This window comes from Dendrobium catenatum, unplaced genomic scaffold (assembly GCF_001605985.2).
Source record: "Dendrobium catenatum unplaced genomic scaffold, ASM160598v2 fragScaff_scaffold_390, whole genome shotgun sequence".
Classification (NCBI taxonomy): Eukaryota; Viridiplantae; Streptophyta; class Magnoliopsida; order Asparagales; family Orchidaceae; genus Dendrobium; species Dendrobium catenatum.
Window position 1 is genome coordinate 6,237,326 of NW_021318852.1, and position 19,220 is coordinate 6,256,545.

General features: G+C 37.2%; 1 protein-coding gene across 5 annotated transcripts in view; it reads left to right on the top strand.

The window, feature by feature from the left end:
• LOC110097558 (cyclopropane-fatty-acyl-phospholipid synthase) overlaps nucleotides 1-19,220 on the top strand; it is a 103,148-nt gene that overhangs the window by 31,980 nt on the left and 51,948 nt on the right. For all 5 annotated transcript variants that reach the window (XR_002303212.2, XR_003700442.1, XM_020823999.2 and 2 more), the window contains 2 exons: nucleotides 15,202-15,325; nucleotides 15,484-15,664. Coding sequence is in view for 3 of the 5 variants with exons in the window: in XM_020823999.2 (XP_020679658.1) it covers nucleotides 15,202-15,325; nucleotides 15,484-15,664 (305 nt within the window). In the remaining 2 variants the exon portion in view is untranslated. The remainder of the gene's footprint in view (nucleotides 1-15,201; nucleotides 15,326-15,483; nucleotides 15,665-19,220) is intronic.

Below are 19,220 nucleotides of genomic sequence, written 5' to 3' on the forward strand. Positions count from 1 at the left end.
CTCCACCTAAATGTTGCCAACAGAAGAAATGAAAAATTATTTTCGACATAATCAGCTAGCTTCAATAATACCTCAAGAGCCCTACGCGATAAATCAACAATATTATTACAACATTAACATAAAACCTTAAGAAATTAAGCAGCAAATAAAAACCATACCTTCTGAGCTTTAACACGAAATTTGAGAGAAACTTCACTGGTTGATGAGTGGTGTAACAAGAAGGCAGCAAGCTCTTTTATAGCCGGAACGCAGCACTCCCGTCATCAATTATCACTCCCAACCATCTCTCCGATTAATGTTTCACTAAGTTAAGACTTTCAGCTTTCGCGGTTACACATTAGATTAACAAAGCGATCTAAAATAATGACTAGAAAATAGTAAAACAAATACGTGATTAACGATAATCCGCCACTTAACATTTGGAACTTTCACCTTAGAGTTTCCCTCTCGATCGCTCTTTCGAAGTAGTGTTAGCGGAGGACGAAGGTTAGCAAGCCAAGGGATGCCACTGAAAGACGGAGGCTGCCGGCGGTTTTGATCAACGGAGAGTTGGCCAAAGTCGGAGAGACGGGTGGTCGTCCAGTGATCTTCCACTATCCTGTAGGTTGTTGCTCGTCGATGACGTCCATCAAAGTAAAGAGAACGCGCTCCACGTATTCCTCGACTGTGCCTTCAGATCCAAATCCGGGATCAAAGAAAGGTGATTGAATGATGTCAATTTCCTCTTGAGAATTGTAAACGAATCGTGATCAACATCTGGATCGGCCATGCATGAACATGGGAGTGCCTTGGTGATATACTTTGGAGGAGCCGCTAAGGGGAAGGGGCGGCCAAGAGAAAACAAACGGAAGGTGAGGGTTGGCGGCTGAAGGAGAGGGGCGGCTTGGGCAAGGTGAAGTGGGGTGATGGGGATTGCTTGAGTGGTGTAGAATTAATTTAGAAAATTCTGAATTCAATTTCAGATTTTTCTAATGGGATGGAATAAGCTTAATTTGAATTCAAAATATTCAAATTAAACTTATGAGAGGACCAGTGGTTTTAGGAGGGGATTGAGGGAATGTTAAGTGAGATTGGGGTTTAATTGGAGAGAGAAATGCAAGGGGAAGGGCTCGACCATAGGAGGATGGAGGGAGAATGTCTAGATTCAATATATGTGGGCCCAAGGGAATTAATTGGATTGAAATCAAATCTGATTTTCAATTTCAGATTTGATTAAAATTAGGATAGCTTCTTAATTGAGATTTTACTAATAGGAAGGTATTTGAAATTCAAAAGTTTATTGAATTCAAATGAATATCATTTCCTAATTAGCAAGGGTGCATTTTAGGAAGGTAATCAAAGGCAATTTGAAATTTGAAATTCAAATTTGGGGAGCCATGGGAGGGCCGGCGGTTTGGATTTATGGAGAGGGGCGGATGGGGCTTTGGAGGCCGGCGGGTGGGGCGACCAAGTGAGTCCGGCGGCGTGGGAAGGGGATCTCACTTTTGGGATGGGATGGGGCAACGAGAAGAGGAGGTCGGTGGGTGGTTGAGTGGGATTGGTGTGAAAGTATAAGAGAAAGAAGAAATCGTAGAACCGCGAACCTTGGAATCCTCCAAAGGTTGACAGATATTACTTTCACCCTCACCTCGGGTTTATCCTCTCAAGAACTCACTTAGAGATCAAGCCAAGAAATATGAAATTACCATTTATAATCATCATTAGAAAAATACAATGACTAGGCCTTCATATATAGGCCTCCAAAACACAAAATGTAAAATACACAAATGCCCTCAGGCTACAACATGACACAAGTCCCTCATAGGGGTACAAGTGGAAAACTGAAAAAATAATTAAAAGAAAAGCACTAAAACATCATAAAAGAAACTATGAATCATAGCCATCGATCTACGATTCCATCGATGTTAAGTATGTCGAAATCTCCGGTGGATGTCCTCATTAGATTATCAAACGGCTGCTTGACACTCTTTCATTTGGCATAAAGACTGTTCTCTCAAATTTTCATGATGCACCTGGATAGCTCTGCTAGATGGTTTAAAATCTGCCGATGCCATGTTAAAACATAACATCCTTGTTCATGCTAGCTGCTCCTTTTGTCATTTTCAAAATGAGAGCATGAACCCCCTTCTTTGAATGTGAACACACCTTTAGTATCATCTCTTACATACTTCCTTGGACATCATCCTTTTTGCTAATGCCCAACATCTTTATCTACTTTCATTCATTTTTGAAATGGCTCAATGCAAATCTACAACATAAAACTTCTTTTATTTGGCAACTACCTGCTCTATTTACTTCATTTGGAAATAAAGGAATGGTAGGCATTTTGGGCACTCTATTAACAACACATCTTTTACTTGTGTTATAATTAAAAGAGCCATTCTGTGGAAGGTATCAAAGTTGAACAAATTTGACACTATAAGTGATGTGAAACATATATGGAAACATGAATTGCTTAGGAATTAATAACAACTTGTTAAGTTAAGCTACTTTTAAACTCAATTACCAAGATAGGATTCTAGGAGTTCTTAGTTGCAATTAGGCTTTGGTAGTTAGTTACACAAAAGATTCGTAATAACACTAGATGCAAAATAACAAAACCCATCGTTTAACAAATAGAAAATTCACCTTTCAGTTTCCCTCTCTTTCGCTCTTGATAGTGGGGTTAGCGGGATAACGACTTCAATAATCCTAGAGATGCCACCGAAGGAAGGGGGCGCCTACGGTCTTGATCCACGGAAAGTTAGCCGGAGGGGAAGATGTAGGTGGATGTCTGATGATTCGCTAATGTCCGGGGGGTAGGTGTTCTTTAATAGAAGATGTCAGGGTGAAGAGGATGCGGTCGACATATTCGTCGACGATGTCGTTAACTTCCAGATTGAGGTCGAAGAAATGAGATTGTAGAATATCCACTAAGCCTTGATGGTCGTAAATGAAGCCGTGGTCACGCTCTGGATCGGCCATTCATAGAGGGAGGTAGACTGAGAAGTAGCGTACCTTCTTCCTTGGTTTATATGTGTAGCTAGGGAATAGGAAAATAATGGAAGAGGGAGGATGTTGGGTTCGGCCAAGTCTAAGGAAAGGAGATCCTTTTAGGTTTTAGATGTCAAGTGTTGGGTAAGGAAGGGAAATAAATTAAAGGGAAAATTTGAAATTAAATTTCAGATTTCCTATGATTGAGGGATTTTAATTTTAAAATTCAAACAAGGAGGGAAGGTGGAGAGAGGTGTGGCGGCAAGAAGGAAGAGAGAGGGAAGGGGAGGGGCTAATTATCTCCTTACTTGGAGCCCTTAATTAGTGAATGAAATAATTAGAATATAGGGAAGATGGGGTCGACCATATAGGGAGGAAAGAAAAGTGTCCACATACAATGTATGTGGACCCAAGCATTAAATGTGATTAGGGAATTAAATCTGATTTTAATTTCAGATTTAGAGAGATTAGAGGAATTTCCTGAAATAGTTAACTAATCCGGAAAGATTTTGAAATTCAAATTTAATTGATTTTCAAATAAAAGACTTTTCAAATTAAAAATTTGCTAGATCAGGAAAGTGATGATGAGGCAATGTGAATTTGAAAATCAATGGGTTGTGGAGGAGGGGCTGGTGGCTATGGGGAAGGGATTGGTAGACCATTAGCTTGGGGGAATCGTAGTTGTCGATCTATGATTCCTCTGATGGTAGACGTGTCGAAATCTTTTGCTGATGTCCTCATCAAAAAGAGATCTTATCTTATAATTTTTGGAACTACTAACCGACGACCTACCAATCCATTCCCCATAGCCACCGACCCCTCTTCCACAACCTATTAATTTTCAAATTCAAATTGCCTTATAATCACTTTCATAATCTATCCAATTATTAATTTGGAAAGTCCTTCATTTGGAATTCAATTAAATTTGAATTTTAAAATCTTTTCGGATTAGTTAACTATTTTAGGAAATCCCTCAAATCTCTCTAAATTTGAAATTAAAATCAGGTTTAATTTCCTAATCACATTTAATGCTTGGGTCCACATACATCGTATGTGGACACTTTTCTTCCCTCCCTATATGGCCGTGCCCCTCTTTCCTCTATTCTAATTATTTTCTTCCCTAATTAAGAGCTTCAAGTAAGGAGATAATTAGCCCCACCTTTTCCCTTTCTCTTCCTTCTTGCCATCGCCCCTCTCTCCTCCTTCCCTCATTGTTTGAATTTTAAAATTCAAATCCCTAAATCATAGGAAATCTGAAATTTAATTTTAGATTTTCTCTTTTAATTCCTTTCCCTCCCTTACCCAACACTTGATATCTAAAACCTAAAGGGATCTCCTTTCCCTAGCCTTAGCCGAACCCACCATCCTCCCTCCTTCATTATTTCCCTATTCTATAGCTACACATACAACCTAAGGAAAAAGGTACGCTACTTCTCAGTCTACCTCCCTCTATGGATATCCGATCCCGAGCGTTACCACGGCTTCGTCTACGACCATCAATTAGTGGATATTTGATGAGGTCATCGATCAACGGTTCAGACATGTGTATCGCCGGAAGCATCGCCGATCGATGGCCACGATTCAGAGCTTATATTTTTAGTTGTTCATGCATTTTCAGTTTTCAGTATTCCTGTTTTACCCTTGTGTGTGAGTGAGTTATGTTGGGGCCTCGAGGGCGATTTAGTCATTAGTTATGCTTTTATTTACTTGTATCTCATGACCTATATATAGGGGTCATGTATCATTGTATGAGGTTAATGAATTATTGAAGGAAATCTATGTGTAATTCTACTTTTTCTTGCATGAGTGCTTGAGAGAGGAGAGAGCTCAAGAGGAGCAATCGGCAAGACCCACCAATCGTTGGAAGAGTCCGCGATTCGTGGTAGATTCCCATATTGCGTAGTTTTCCATTTTCTTTGTTCTTCCCTACCTAGTCTTTTCCCCACCTCAACTCAAATTCTCCCCAATTAGGTGCCGCCACCCTTGATCTCGCCACCGGCCACCCTTGATCCCGCCGCCGGCCACCATCAAGGATCCGACCGGCATCATTCCGGCGAAGCCATCCACCCGGCCAAGCACTTCATCCGTTTGCTTCGAATTTGAAAGTTGAATTTCAAATTTCGAAAACTTTCCTAATTTGGAAAGCCAAATTTAGAAAGTTTTCATGGCGGAATTCAATACCTATTAAGTGAGATTGGAGTTACTAAATCTTTGCCACATCATCCTCCCTAGTAATAATCCTCTCTCAAGTGAATTCAAATCCCTCCCTCATGCATGCCGCCGGCCCCATGGAGGATTCACCCCATTGAATGCAATCAATGCCTTGGCAATTTTGGGAACCTTAATTGGAATTCAAATTTTCCCTCCTTGTCCAATTAAAACTGAAATAAAAATCAGTTTTAATTCATTCCCCTCCTCCTTTAGAAACAGCCGCCCCCCCCTCTTTGATGGATCCTATTAATGGCGCATTAATCCTCTTTAATCCTCTTTGAAAATTTGAAAATAATTTCAAATTGTTCCCTCCTAATTATTAGAATTTGAAATTAATTTCAGATTTTGATAAAATTACTTGCCACCTCACTAACCTAGCCCTCCTAATTTTCTCCACCCGCCTCCTTCCTCCTCTTGGCCGAGACTCTCCCTCTCCTTGGAGATCCCGCCGGCTACCCCTCCTCTCCTTGAAGAAATCCCCACGCCAAGCATGTATGGCAGATCCGGAGTTTGAGTGGGGTCTAGTTTTCCACGCCGACGGAAGCATCAACATCCTTCGGTCAACTTGCTTTGACGTAGGATTCGAAGACGAAACCACTGTGGTAGAGTACTTGGAGAGAGTCGTGCCAATCCTTGCAAGCATCTACGACCGGAAATTTGCAAAGCACACTTGGAGTCTCGAAAGTCAAGCATTCACGCCCTTCGCGTCATCGTCGACTCCCCCTTGCTCAAGACCCTTGGCATCACAACCTTCCTCGTGGCATCATATGGTGTGCTGAAATTCTTCTCCCGCAAAGCCTAGTATAGTTGAGTGAGTATTTCCCCAAGGTGAATCTCTCGTTATTAAAATGGCGGATTGTTGTAATAGCTTAGTGTTTGCTACTATTTTGATTGTCTGAAAGTTTTGGCTAATCTACATACTTCTTCGCCTAAGCTAGTTGATAACTACGAAATTTTAATGATTTTCTTGCTATCGCCATAAGTTATTAGTTGTAATTTCTTTGCCAACTCAATTTTAATTTCTTCCAAAGCTCCTTGCATTTGGTATCACATCAATATTCTACAATCTCCTTTTTTCGACCTCAATCTGGAAGTTGACGACACCGTCGACGAATACGTCAACGACATCGTCTTCACCCTAACATCTTCTAATTGAAGAACACCTACTCTCCGGACATTGGAGAATCTCCAAACATCCACCCGCGTCTTCCCCTCCGGCTAACTTTTCATGGATCAAGACTGTAGGTGTCCTCTTTCTTTCAGTGGCATCTCTAGGATTGCTGAAGTTTTTTTCCCGCTAACCCCACTATTAAGAGCGAAAGAGAGGGAAACTCGAAGGTGAATTTTCTATTTGTTATGTCACGACTCAGCCCGGTGAGCTCGTGTAAACAAACGGATGTCGGATGTTCAGAACATGAAATTTTCATAAAACATGTATTGAAGAATCTAAAACACTTCAAAAGAAAAAATAAAAGCGTCTCTAAACAACTTTCCAAATTATACTAAGCATTTCATAAAAAGTTTCATAAGTACAAAGGTGGCAAAATATCTCATCATGTCAAACCACCCAAAAAAATGTAAATTACAACTAAAATAAACATAAGAGGAACATGTCATCCGGTCCTCTAACAACCTATGATGCACGGACACGACACGACACGGACACGGGACATGACAATTTTTAAAAATATAGGACACGGGTGCGGCGTGGACACGTCATAATAATTTTTTAATATAATATATAGAAATTAAGGTGACATATAGTAAAAAGTCAAGCAATAATAAATCAATTTCATGATAAGTTGATAACTTGTTTAGCTTATAACATAAAGATGTTTATACAAAAATGTTTAGTACAACACAAAAATATAAGCAAAAAAATCATTAATACAACATGAAGGTCTAACTACTCAATAGAGAGGAATGATAAAATTAGATTCAAGATGTTGGTCTTTGGCCTTCAATATAATCATTATTAAATATCATTGCTTCCAACTCTGGTTCAACTAGAGAAAGATTTGCAACCTCCAATAATCCCATATCATCAAGGCACTCGAACCCATCTCATCTCCAGCAACATCCCACATCTTGTTATCATCTGTCATATAAAGTGGGGTTTTCCTTGATAAAAGACGAAGATTTGTATGCACATAAACTAAATCTTCAGCACGTTGTGGAGTTATTTTATTCCTCTTCATTGATTGAATAAATGAGTATGTGCTCCTATTTCTCTCACAACAGGAAGATGATGATACTTGACCAAGAAGTTTTATTGCTATTGTTTGAAGAAGAGGGGCTGAAGCTCCATGAATCAACCACCATATTTTGGATCCATCTTCCATCTATCAACCAAAGATTCTTGATCACCAAAATGCTCTAAATATCCAAAGAACTTTGCAAGTTCTATATTAATTTTTCTTCTCTCCTCATTTGGAAAATATCTTTTCAGGCATATCTTTCTCATATTTGAAACTTCTAAATCTTTTTGTGGTGAGACACGTTGATGGTCTTCTTGAAGCCATTCTTTACTTGAATACCTTCAAATAATATAAGCATATAAAATATATATTCATTTACCAACAAATTTAAATTAAATTAAAAGATAATATAATATACATTGGATTTAATGAATGAGCTAAACAATGCAACGATGTGTTGTTTTTGCTCCACCTATCTTCAAAAATAGTATAGACAATGCTCCAGAAACTTGAGTCTTCATCATGTGACTTTCTTTCATGTCTGTATATAATTTCTTTCACTTTTGCTAACATAGAGTCCCACATCTCATAAATCAAATGTAGACATGATTTATCTGTGTCAGCCTCTCTCAACATATCATAAATTGGATCAGTGAAAGCCAAAATGTAGTCTATATTATCCCACCACAAATCATCTAAGACCTTTTCTTTAACATACCTTGCCTTCCCAACATCATCTTATCGATAGCAAGATCACTTCTCACTAATCACCATAGATTGAAGAGCATTTTTAATTTGTTTGAATCTTCTCAACATGATTATTACAGAGGCAAAACGAGTTTCAGCAAAAGCTAGCATTTTCAAGTGGGAGAAATCATTAAACATTGAAAGTCTCATAGAATGACTCATAATAAAATTTCTGATTAGAACAGCATCATCTGCAACCACTGTTATCCAATGACATTCAGCATAGATGATTTCATTAGCCTCTGTATTCTTTGCTGCACAAATATTTTTTAGAGCAAGATTTAAAGTGTGCACAACATAGGGTGTCCAAAATATATGGGGATAAGTTTGCTCCACCAATAATCCTGCAGCTCTACACACCGGTGCATTATCTGTAATAACCTGCACAACATTTGAAGGCCCAATCATGACTATCACCTCTTTAATCAAATTGACAATAAAATGTTTATCCTTGTATTCTTCTTCACAATTCACTGCTTTAATGAACATTGGGTAATTCTCTGTAACGGCCATGAAATTAATAAGTGGTCTTCTTTGAGGATCTGTCCAACCATCACACACACTAAATTAACACCTTTTTCTTTCCACACTCCTTTTGTTGGTTCAAGCAATGTCTCAATATGTGCTCTTTCTCTTTCCAATAATTTTGATCTTAATGCATTGTAGCAAGGTGGAACATATCCTGTGAGGTTGTTGTTACATGCAAAAATGAAATGATTTTATAATGAGGATTTCTTGCAAGGTTGAAAGGAAGTCCCGCTGAAAAAAACATCCTTGCTATTTCACCATCCAATTCCTCTCGCTGATGCAAATTAAAAGCCTTCTCTAGAGGACTATTGGCTACCTCCTTTTCTTTTCTTGTTTCATATCCTTCACTTCTAAATGATAAATCTTGATCAACTCTCACAGATGATGAAGAAGTGTGAGATGAGCCATAAGTAGATGGCAAAGGTACCTCTTTAGGGAGTGTCATTTGGATCCTAGATTCAGTTTCATCAACTTCTGTTCAATTCAATCAACTGCGACGTAGTAATTTTAGGACACATTTTTTATTCCATGGCCAGAAATTTTAAGTAGATGTGCTTCACCCTATAATAAGATCCTTTGTAGGTGCCACCACAATAATTGCATTTAAATGACACATTCCCTCCTCCTTCAAATGCTTTTCCTAACTTGTAATATGAATCCATAATGGCTTTTCAGTTTCTACAGGGCTCTTTGAACCTTCACCTAATCCACTCCCGCCAGCAGCCTAGCTCATTTTGCTAACAAACCAATCATGCATATGAATACATCGAATTAAAATGATATAAAGTGAAATAAAAAAATCACAACATGAATAAAACAATATACCGGTCCTGCGGGTCCAAGGGGCGCTGCCCCTTGGCGGGGTTCGACCTGCCCGGTCAGGTCGTGGGGTCAAGGGTAGCTCCCCTGCGGAAGGTTCTGGGTGCAGCGCCCCCAGAACAAAATTTTATTGTAAGAGTAATTTTGAAGTTCTGCTTGTTTTAAGTCGTAGTTGTTTGTATGTGAAGATACCGAGTGGTACCGAGCATGTACCTAGCAGTACCGAGCATATACCTACCAGTATCGAGCATGTACCTACCAGTACCGAGCATGTACCTGCATATACCTACCAGTACCGAGCCAGTACCGAGCGTCTACCTACCAGTACCGAGCAAGTACCTACCAGTACCGAGCGTCTACCTACCAGTACTGAGCATGTACCTACCAGTACCGAGCATGTACTTACCAGTACCGAGCAGTACCGAGCATGTACCTATCAGTACCGAGCATGTACTGAGCAGTACCGAGCATTTACTGAGCGGTACCGAGCATGTACCTAGCGATACCGAGTGGTACCGAGCATGTACATAAGGTTTTTCAACAATGAAGAGAAGAAATGGCGAAATCCACTTACAGTTCTTGGCTCTCTTGCGCGCAGAAGGTGCTCTGTTTGGCCTTGATTGCAAACTTTGCCTCGAATGATAGTAGAAATAACGCAAGAACGAAGGAATGGGAAAGACGAGCTCTGCTTGGCCGAGCAGAAATGACGAAGGGATGGGAGGCGAAGGCAGCGAGCTCCGTTTGGCGTCGACTGTGAGCTCTCCCGGTCCGCCCTCGAAGATTTCTTTCGTGGATCGAAAAAATAGGGCTTCTCGTTCGCGAAAACGCTAAATAGAACGGACGATTTTATCATTTAATAACCGGACACACGTGTCGGACACGCGTGTCCGATTTAAATTTTAATGTTTTAAATTCCGACACTCCAATGCCGTGTCGGACACGTGTCCATGCCGTGTCCGACGCGTGTCTGTGTCCGACACTGCATACCCTCTTTAAGAGGTGTGTCGGTGCATCATAGTCTACAACTATAAGTGTATCAAGGTTGGTCAGCCATTCCTAGCAGCGGGTTTTCCTGAAAATATCTCAAAATGAGGGAATGAGCTAAAACTCAAATAGGTAACACTAACTCTAACAATTTCATATACCCATAAATGAAAATCAAAATATATGCTAAAAGTGAATTAACTCATCTATATGTTTATTAAATGTTATGGTTGTTTTGCTAAGTGTCACATGCTAGTTCATATGCATATCCTTTCCATTATTTCATGCCCTTTGTGTCATATAAATGTTCTAATATGCTTTCTTAATTCTTTAACATATACAACGGTACCGGTGTACCAGAAGTGTACTAATCAGGTATACAAACATATTTTTGGCAATTTATCTTTCTTTCCTATTTTGCCCCGAAGAGCCATATTGCTCATAAGAGTAGTATTGTGCTTTTGCACCATATTTGATACTCCGCTTTCAACATGTACAATCATTTAAACATTCTTTTCATATAAACATAGAATTGTAGTGTAGCAATCTCATATCAATCATATGCATTGATTAGTATGTAAGCTTACATGAAAGATTGCATTTCAAAGAACATCAACGTGCCATACTATCAAAGAAAGAAACTTCTATGCATTACTATCAAATAATGAAAACATTTAATATGCATTGCTTCAAATAATGAGAATATTTATTATGTATTTCTAAGTGTCAGACACTTCAAAACATAACATAATGGAACATGGGTTTGTAGAGTAAAGTGTTCCTACCTCAAATGTCACTTCTTGAAACCATTTCGGTCTTTCCTTAACACTTCCTCTTTTCAAGACCTAAGGAAAAGAGGTGACAACACAACATAAGCCTTTTTATACCATTACAAATCATAATACCTCACTATCCCTACACCCTACACATTCCATTAATTAATTAATCTCCTTAGGATCATTAATGCTCATTAACCTACCCATAAACTAAAGCATGTTTATCACATATTTATTAATTTAAATGTTAATTTATCACATATCCACAATCTAATGCATTTATATCAAATATTTTTCTTAATGAAATGTAATTTAAATGCTAATTTTCGGATTTACCTAAATTCCACTTTTTGGAAACCTAATTCTTCACTAATTTCATTAAATTTGCATGCTCAAACATCCCTCTTACCTAATTATAATTTTAGGGTATTTAATTTTCGGATTATTAAATATAATAATTAGTAAAATATAAGAAATTATGAAAATTCCCAATTTTCCACCATTAGAGCCCTTCTAAGATTATTTGGAAACACGCTTGTTAAGTACTCTTCACAAATTTTCCAATATATGACAAACCCTAAAATTTTTCTTCATAAAAAGTTCATTTTCTTGCTTAGGCATATGCTCACATACAATCCCTAACACTTTCCTATGAAAGCCCAATTAAAAAGCAAAACCCTAAATTTGGAACCTAAAGAAATTTAGGGAAAACTTTAATTTTTTTTTTGCAAAAGAAATTTACTCTCTTCTTCCTACGCACTTTTCTTTAACCAACTTCATGATTTTTAAAAACCCTAACGTTTGATTCATGAAAAATCTAGGAGAAGGAACAAGATTGCTAGGTTTAAAGCTTACCTCTACCTTATGTGTTTCCCCATGTTTTTCTTCAAAGATCATTGCCGGAATCTCGTTGGTCGTCGGTTTTCCCTAGCTTCTGTTGCCCCTTTCTCTCTTTCGCCCACCTTCTCCTTCGTTCGGCCGAAAGATATGCGTTTCCCCACATTTTTCTTCAAAGATCCTTGCCGGAATCTCGCCGACCACCAGTTTTTCCTAGCTCCCGCCGCCCCTTTCTCTCTTCCACCCGCCCTCACCTTCGTTTGGCCGAAAGAAATGAACAAGGGACTGAAATAATCGGTCCCTTAAGGCTTTAAGGGGGTTTTAGGGAAAAAGATGCATGTGCCCATTCCCTCGTTATTTTCTTAAGAGTTTATGAGGGCAAAATGGGTATAAAGGGTTAAAGTTTACTTAAACATCTTCGACGATTTTTAATTTCCAAATCGTGCGAAATTATGTATATGTTTTTTGTACTGTTTCAATTGAAATTTCACGTAGAATTTTATAAAATTTATTGCGTCAAATTCCGACAACTTTGGAATTTCACCTAATTTCGTCACGGTGCATCGAAATGCGTGCGACGCATATGATCGACAGTTTTTGGGTTTTACATGTTAAACGATGGATTTTGTTATTCTGCATCAAGTATTATTATGAATTTTGATCTTATTTCTAATTGTTTCGGTAATCTTGATGCGGACATCGGTATGAAGATTTGACGCATCTATCACAGGAGGCGTCGTAAATCGACGGCTATAATTTAAATATTTAATTATGAGTTATTTTTCTGAATTTTAGTACTTATTTGATGTATTTCCTGTTTTACCCCTAGGTTGGTTTATGTGAGTTATTTTTCGTAAATCGACAACAATTTTGTATTTTAAGTTTTTTTATGTTGTGGCATATATATAGGGCTTTAAGCTATTGTAATAGGGGGGATTATTGATATTAAAAATTTGTGTTCCACACTTGTGTTCTTTTGAGAGGACGATAGTGAGATTCCTATGGGAAAGAATAAGAGTTTTCACAGCTGCATGATGGGTCCGGGCTCGTGACTTGAAGTCCAAGGCTCGCGGTTTTTATTTTCTATCTTTTGTTTTTGTTTTGTTCCTTCTTTTTGTTCCTAGCCGTCGTCTTCATCCTCTACCTACGTCTATCATCATCGTCTCCATTTCCACCATAAGCCGCCGGTCACCTCACTAGAAAATCCTCCAAACCGCCGGCCATGGCTCCCTAGCCACCGGCCCCATCCCCACTTCGCCGTCTCTTTGAAATTTCCTAATTGGGTTGATGATGTAATTGGGATGATCAAATATTTCAAATCCTTTTGAATTTGAATTTGAATCTTTCCTAATTGGGTTTGATACATATTTGGAAGGTTTTAACTCTCCAATTCAAAATTCAAATTTGCATTAGGAGTTAAAACCCCCTCAATTACCTCCCTTTAATTAAGGAATTAATTGCAGCTTTAAATCTGAAATTTAATTTCAGATTAAAGGATTAATTCACTTAAGTAATTGGGGCCCACTTATTTGAAATCAAACTCCTCTCCCTCCCTCTCTCCTAAGCCGACCCCTCTTCCTCTTTCCTTTGCCTAATTATGAGCCATTTAATGCTCCTAATTAACTCCCTCATTAACTCAAAATTTTTCCTCCACAAATCACTTATTTCAAATTCAAAACATTTTGAATTTTGAAATCTTTCCTAAATTAGCGAATCTATTTTAGGAAAGTTTCTTAAGTTAATAATATTTGAACTCAAATTCAAATAGGAAATCAATTTGAATTTTAGATTCAAATCTGATTTATTGTCTCACTTTCCTCATTCCTAAATTCAAATCTAAGAGCCTTAAATCACATCATTAAATCCCCTTCCTGGCTTTGAAAACCGCCGGCCCCCTTAATGCTGGGAGTAGGAATTCTTTCTTAAAACCATCACCTTTCTTTGGAAATATTTCCTCTTTCCTACCAGCCGTGATATTCAAAGCTCAAGCCATTAATTACTTCCCTAGGCTGAGAGTGGAATAAGGAAATAAATTCCCTAATTCTCTCTACATCCCACCGTTTCTTATGGGCTGAAATTCCTCTTGTTACCACCGTCTTAATCCTTTCCAAAATCACTCTCCCAAGTTGGAATTAATCTCAGGCTTTTCACCCCTGCTGGCTGAACTCTTTCCCAAGGCTCCCGTGCTGTTTTTCCTCTACAAACTCCTCCCAAACCCTATCCCACGTTGGATGTCCTGCTCTCCAAAGCTGCTGCCAGAAAATTCCTGCAGTGGTTCTTGGATTGTCATCAACTTGAAGCTTCAAAACTGCTGCTGTCCACAGCTTTTCTAAACCTTTTAGGTTGCTGTCCAGGATTTTCCCAAGTGCCAAATTGCTGTCCAGGGTCTTCTCAAGACCACCCATCTGCTGTCCAGAGATTTCCGCAGCAGTTTGCTGTTGTCCAGCCTTTCTGGGAGCGACTGTTACTGCCCGGAACTGTCCGGAATCGCTGTCCCAGGTTGGCTACTTGTTGTGCAGAATTTCTTCTCAGGTTTTGGGCAAAGAAATCAGAACATGCTGTTAGATTTTGGTGAAGAGATCCTCTCCCTAGCAGAACCTCCTACCCGTTATACATCAAATCTTTTGTGTAACTAACTACTAAAGTCTAATTGCAACTAAGAACTCTTAGAATCCTATTTTGGTGAAACATTGAGTTTAAAATTAGCTAAACTTAACAAGTTATTAATTCCTAAGCAATTCCTATTTCCATATGTGTTTCACATCATTAGATGGATGGACCGTGAAATGAAGGTGGATAGAGTGTGAGAAGATTATTGACAAGATCTTGAGTGTAACATTTTTTGAAGGCAAGTTATTAGAAATCGATTTATCAAATTTTTGTAAGTACATTGTGGAGTAGAATATGCAATGATATGTTTTAGAATTAACGTGAAACATAGGATGGAAAAGAGGAAGACTTATGGTAACTTGCCTGTAAATTGTGATTCAAAAAGAAAATGAAATACAACTTGCGTAGATCACATGTAACGCCTTGTCTTAACCCACATAATTGGTTATGTCACTGATTTTTTTCTTTTTTATGATGACATGATAACTTCTATTATGTGTATATTTCTCGTCCTGCAGTGACATCTATCTTCATCGTGACATAAGTCTGATGCCCCAGAACCCATCAGCTTGGAGTGCGTGGAATTTTCTTGGGACTACAGAAAATGGTGTTTATCTGACATATTGGTTGAATGTGCTTCAGGTTTGTGGTGTAATTTTTAGTCTATCTTCTTTTATTGACCTTTATATATTAGGAATCTGTTGGAGAAAATTGACAATAGAAAAGGTCTGCGTGCAATTTAAGTGTTGTTATGTTCAGGATAGTAAGTTTAATAATTCCTTTTCCAAATGATTTTTCAGAATCTTGGACACACTTCCCTGCCATTTCTCGTGACTCTCAACCCACCCTTTACTCCGAAGCATAAAGTACTTAAGTGGACTACTAGCCATCCTGTACCCTCCGTTGCAGCCTCAAAAGCCTCTCTTGAGCTTGACAAAATCCAGGGTAAAAGGAGGATCTGGTTCTCTGGGGCATATCAAGGTACGATATTTCCTCTGATAGAGTGTTTAAAAAGAGATAATTATTTAAATTATAACTTTATAGTGCTCCTAGTTGTCCACTAAAAAAATTAATTTTTTAGCATTTTGCATTTCAAATATACATCCTTGAAGTGCATGCTATTCTAGATAACTTCATATGCTTTATTTTGATTAAGTTTCTTGCATGGAAAAGGAAAACTAGCTTGCAATACCATGTCAATACATTTAAATGTTGATTACTACTTCTGATTGATGAAATTCATCAAGCAGCCTTAGGAATACTGTGGATGCGATGTCATTCTCAAAATACTTGCATCTTCTCAAACTTTTGATCCACAGGACGTTTCCAGGACTATGGAAAGCAGCTAGCTTTCCGCTACTGTTAAGATACATTTTGACTACTAATGATGACCGCTGAAATTCATCAAACACCGGTATGGATGCGTTGGATGCATCATTATCTCAAAATAGTCTGCATATTCCCATGCTTTTATTTCACAAAGTTTCTAGTGCTGTAAACTTAGCTAGCTTGAAATTTCTAACTAGTTACATTTTAATAATGAAAACTAATGATGTATACTGATAAAGAAAATCACTAATACATAAGTTGAGGGTTGTGGGAATGAGAATGTGTAGATGGATATGCAGAAAATTAGGAATGGTAGATTTAGAAATTATTATTTAAGGACTATCTGTGTAGTACCTATCAAAGTTAAGTGGTAAAAAAATAGACTTAATTTTTATGAAGTTGGCTAATGAAGCATAAAGATGCACTGATAAGACATGTAAATAAATAATGTTATTTAGAATACATTTAGCATTCAAAAATAATATTGTTTTGAATATGTTGTTCTTGCCAGACTACCGGTAAGATAATGACGCTATGCAAGGCATGGGAGAGCTTAGCTATTTTTTTGTTAGGCTTTGCTTTTTTGATTACTCATGAAAAGCTATGTCACGACCCGGCCGGATGCTCGATTTAATGAGACGGGAACTAAAAGTCGGACGGTAGAATAATTCAGTACAATTCATAAACAATATAACATACATCTTTCTCTATTTTATTGAAGAGCCTCTATTTCATAATTTTCTCTTATACTTACATTTGTATAAATCATAAATTACATGTTGTCATTTGTATGCCGTCTTCTATCGACGAACTCTTCCCTTTTGGCCATTTTTAAATCTTTGGAGAATTACCTGAAAATATTTATTTAATGGAACGGGTTTACAAAGTAAACTCACTGGGTAACTGCTATAACAATTAACATGCGTAAGGTACAATACATATTACCTTCAATATATGTCCATTCATTTAACATTTGAAATATATTTTCTTTCTTTTGGTTCATTTCATTTTATTCATTCTTTTATATATATTATATCATATTCCATTTATTCCTTTTCACATTTATTTTGTGCATGAGCACCATCTAAATGTATCAAAGGTACAATCATTTTCATTTCTTTTTCTTTTTTCATAACTATTTTCTTTTTACGTGCACGAGTGAACTTCTGTAAATTTTTGCATGCTTATCCTTTTCTTTGTTTCCATTTATTTTTTATTCATTCATATATTATTTCTTTAATATAATTACTTTCTATTTCTTTTATAGATAGATTTTTAACGTGCATTTTCTTTCACATTTCATTCACTTGCATATACATTTGTTGATTTCATACAGAATGATTTCCAAAATAATTTATAAGTCTTAAAACTTCTAATATTCTCTTTGCAAAATAAAAAAAAAACAAAAAAAGAGAAAATTCTATAATACCCACTTTATTCTCTTCCAATATTCATCCTTTAACTGTTCACAAGAATATAATGATTTAATTAATATTAAATCTCAATTTGAATGACTCAACAAACATTTGATTTCTTCCATACCTCGTAACATGTTTCCTTTCTTGTTGAATTCTTGAAGACCCCAACTCCTTTAACTTGATCTCTTTCCATTCTAAATTTTTTAAATTAAACAATTTAATTTTCATGGAAATATAATTTAATAACAAATTTAAATAAAATTTATAATAATAATTTTACTTACAAAAAGGGGATTTTCCAAATCCCAAAAATTTTCTCTTTCTCTCTTAAAATCTTTTCCCCTTGCTTCCAAATCTCTTTCTCTTCCTTTAATAAAACATCCTTTGCTTTAGATGAAATAAAACGATGCAATTTATACAAAAATGAAAAAAAATTAACAAACCTTTTACCCTCTTCTCTTCGGCCGTTCCTCTTTGTTATTGTTATTTCTTCCAAATCTCCACTCCTTTAGCGATAAGAATGGAAAAAAGTTAAGAGCTGTCAAACTTTATCCCTAATCACAATCTTCCGCTCAAAATAGTGAAACGAAACTCCCTCGTGCAAATTCGGACGTCTGCTCCAACTCACGATTCCGCCCAGCCCCACTTTTGTTGCGATCCGCATGTTCGCCCCTTTTGTTTCGCGAATTCCCTTATCACGGTTATTAATAGGGGGCCGGCCGGTTCAATTGAACCGGCCGGATGAACCTGTTGTCACAAGCTACCTCCTTGCTTGAGCCTTTTTGATGTAAGTTAGAAACTCCTGAGTAGTTTTCTTTGAGGTAGATTATGGTACAATCTAGCATGAGAGTTTGGAATAAAACGAGGTTGGAGCAAATGAGGGGGTGATTTGAATTGCCAGTGCTTATTTAGTCTAGCATCACAAAAATATTTACATGCATAATGACAAAACAGTTGTACTTGGATATTTCACAACTTCATGCTACATTGCAGTTCTTGCATTTCATATAAAACTATATTATAAAGTCATTATATTTTAAGAAATTCCTTATCGAAAGTGCTCCACATCAGTTGTCTGCAAAATTCTTTCTACTTTTAGTACGGAACAATCATTAATCCATTTTTCACAATAGTTCTCCATATATGATAAATTTAAGTTTAACCTAAGCTTACCTTGAGCTAATGTCATATCTATGATATCATTATAATTATACTAAAAAATCTCATGCCAGTAGACGACACTTCGTTGATGTTGGACAAACCCAAATAAGATAAAATTTTGCACAACTAAAGCTTGCACAACTTTCTGTATACATAACTACCAAACCCACGGAAATTATTTATGGTTAACAGACTGGCATCAACAAGACTTTAAAACAGCTGTCAAATGCTCAACCATCCCCTGTTAACACAAAAAAAGAAAGAGGACAAATGCTCAGAAACAACAACAACAACATCAAGCCTTTATCCCACTACGTGTGGTCGGCTACATGAAATCTTTTTTCTCTATTGTGTCATGTTAAAAGTGAAATTCTCATTTAAAGATAATAAACAAAGGTCCTTTCTAATATTTTCTAATCAAGTTTTTTTAAGTCTACCTCTACCTTTCTTAACAATGTCCAAATATAATATTTCTACCCTCCTAACAGGATCATTGGAAGGCCGCCTTTTTACATGACCAAACCATCTAAGGCGACTCTCTCTAATCTTATCTATCACTGGAGGAAGAAGTCAGATGCTCATGAAAAAAAAAAAAAAAAACTAGTAAGTGGAAGGTTTGGAGAACAGTG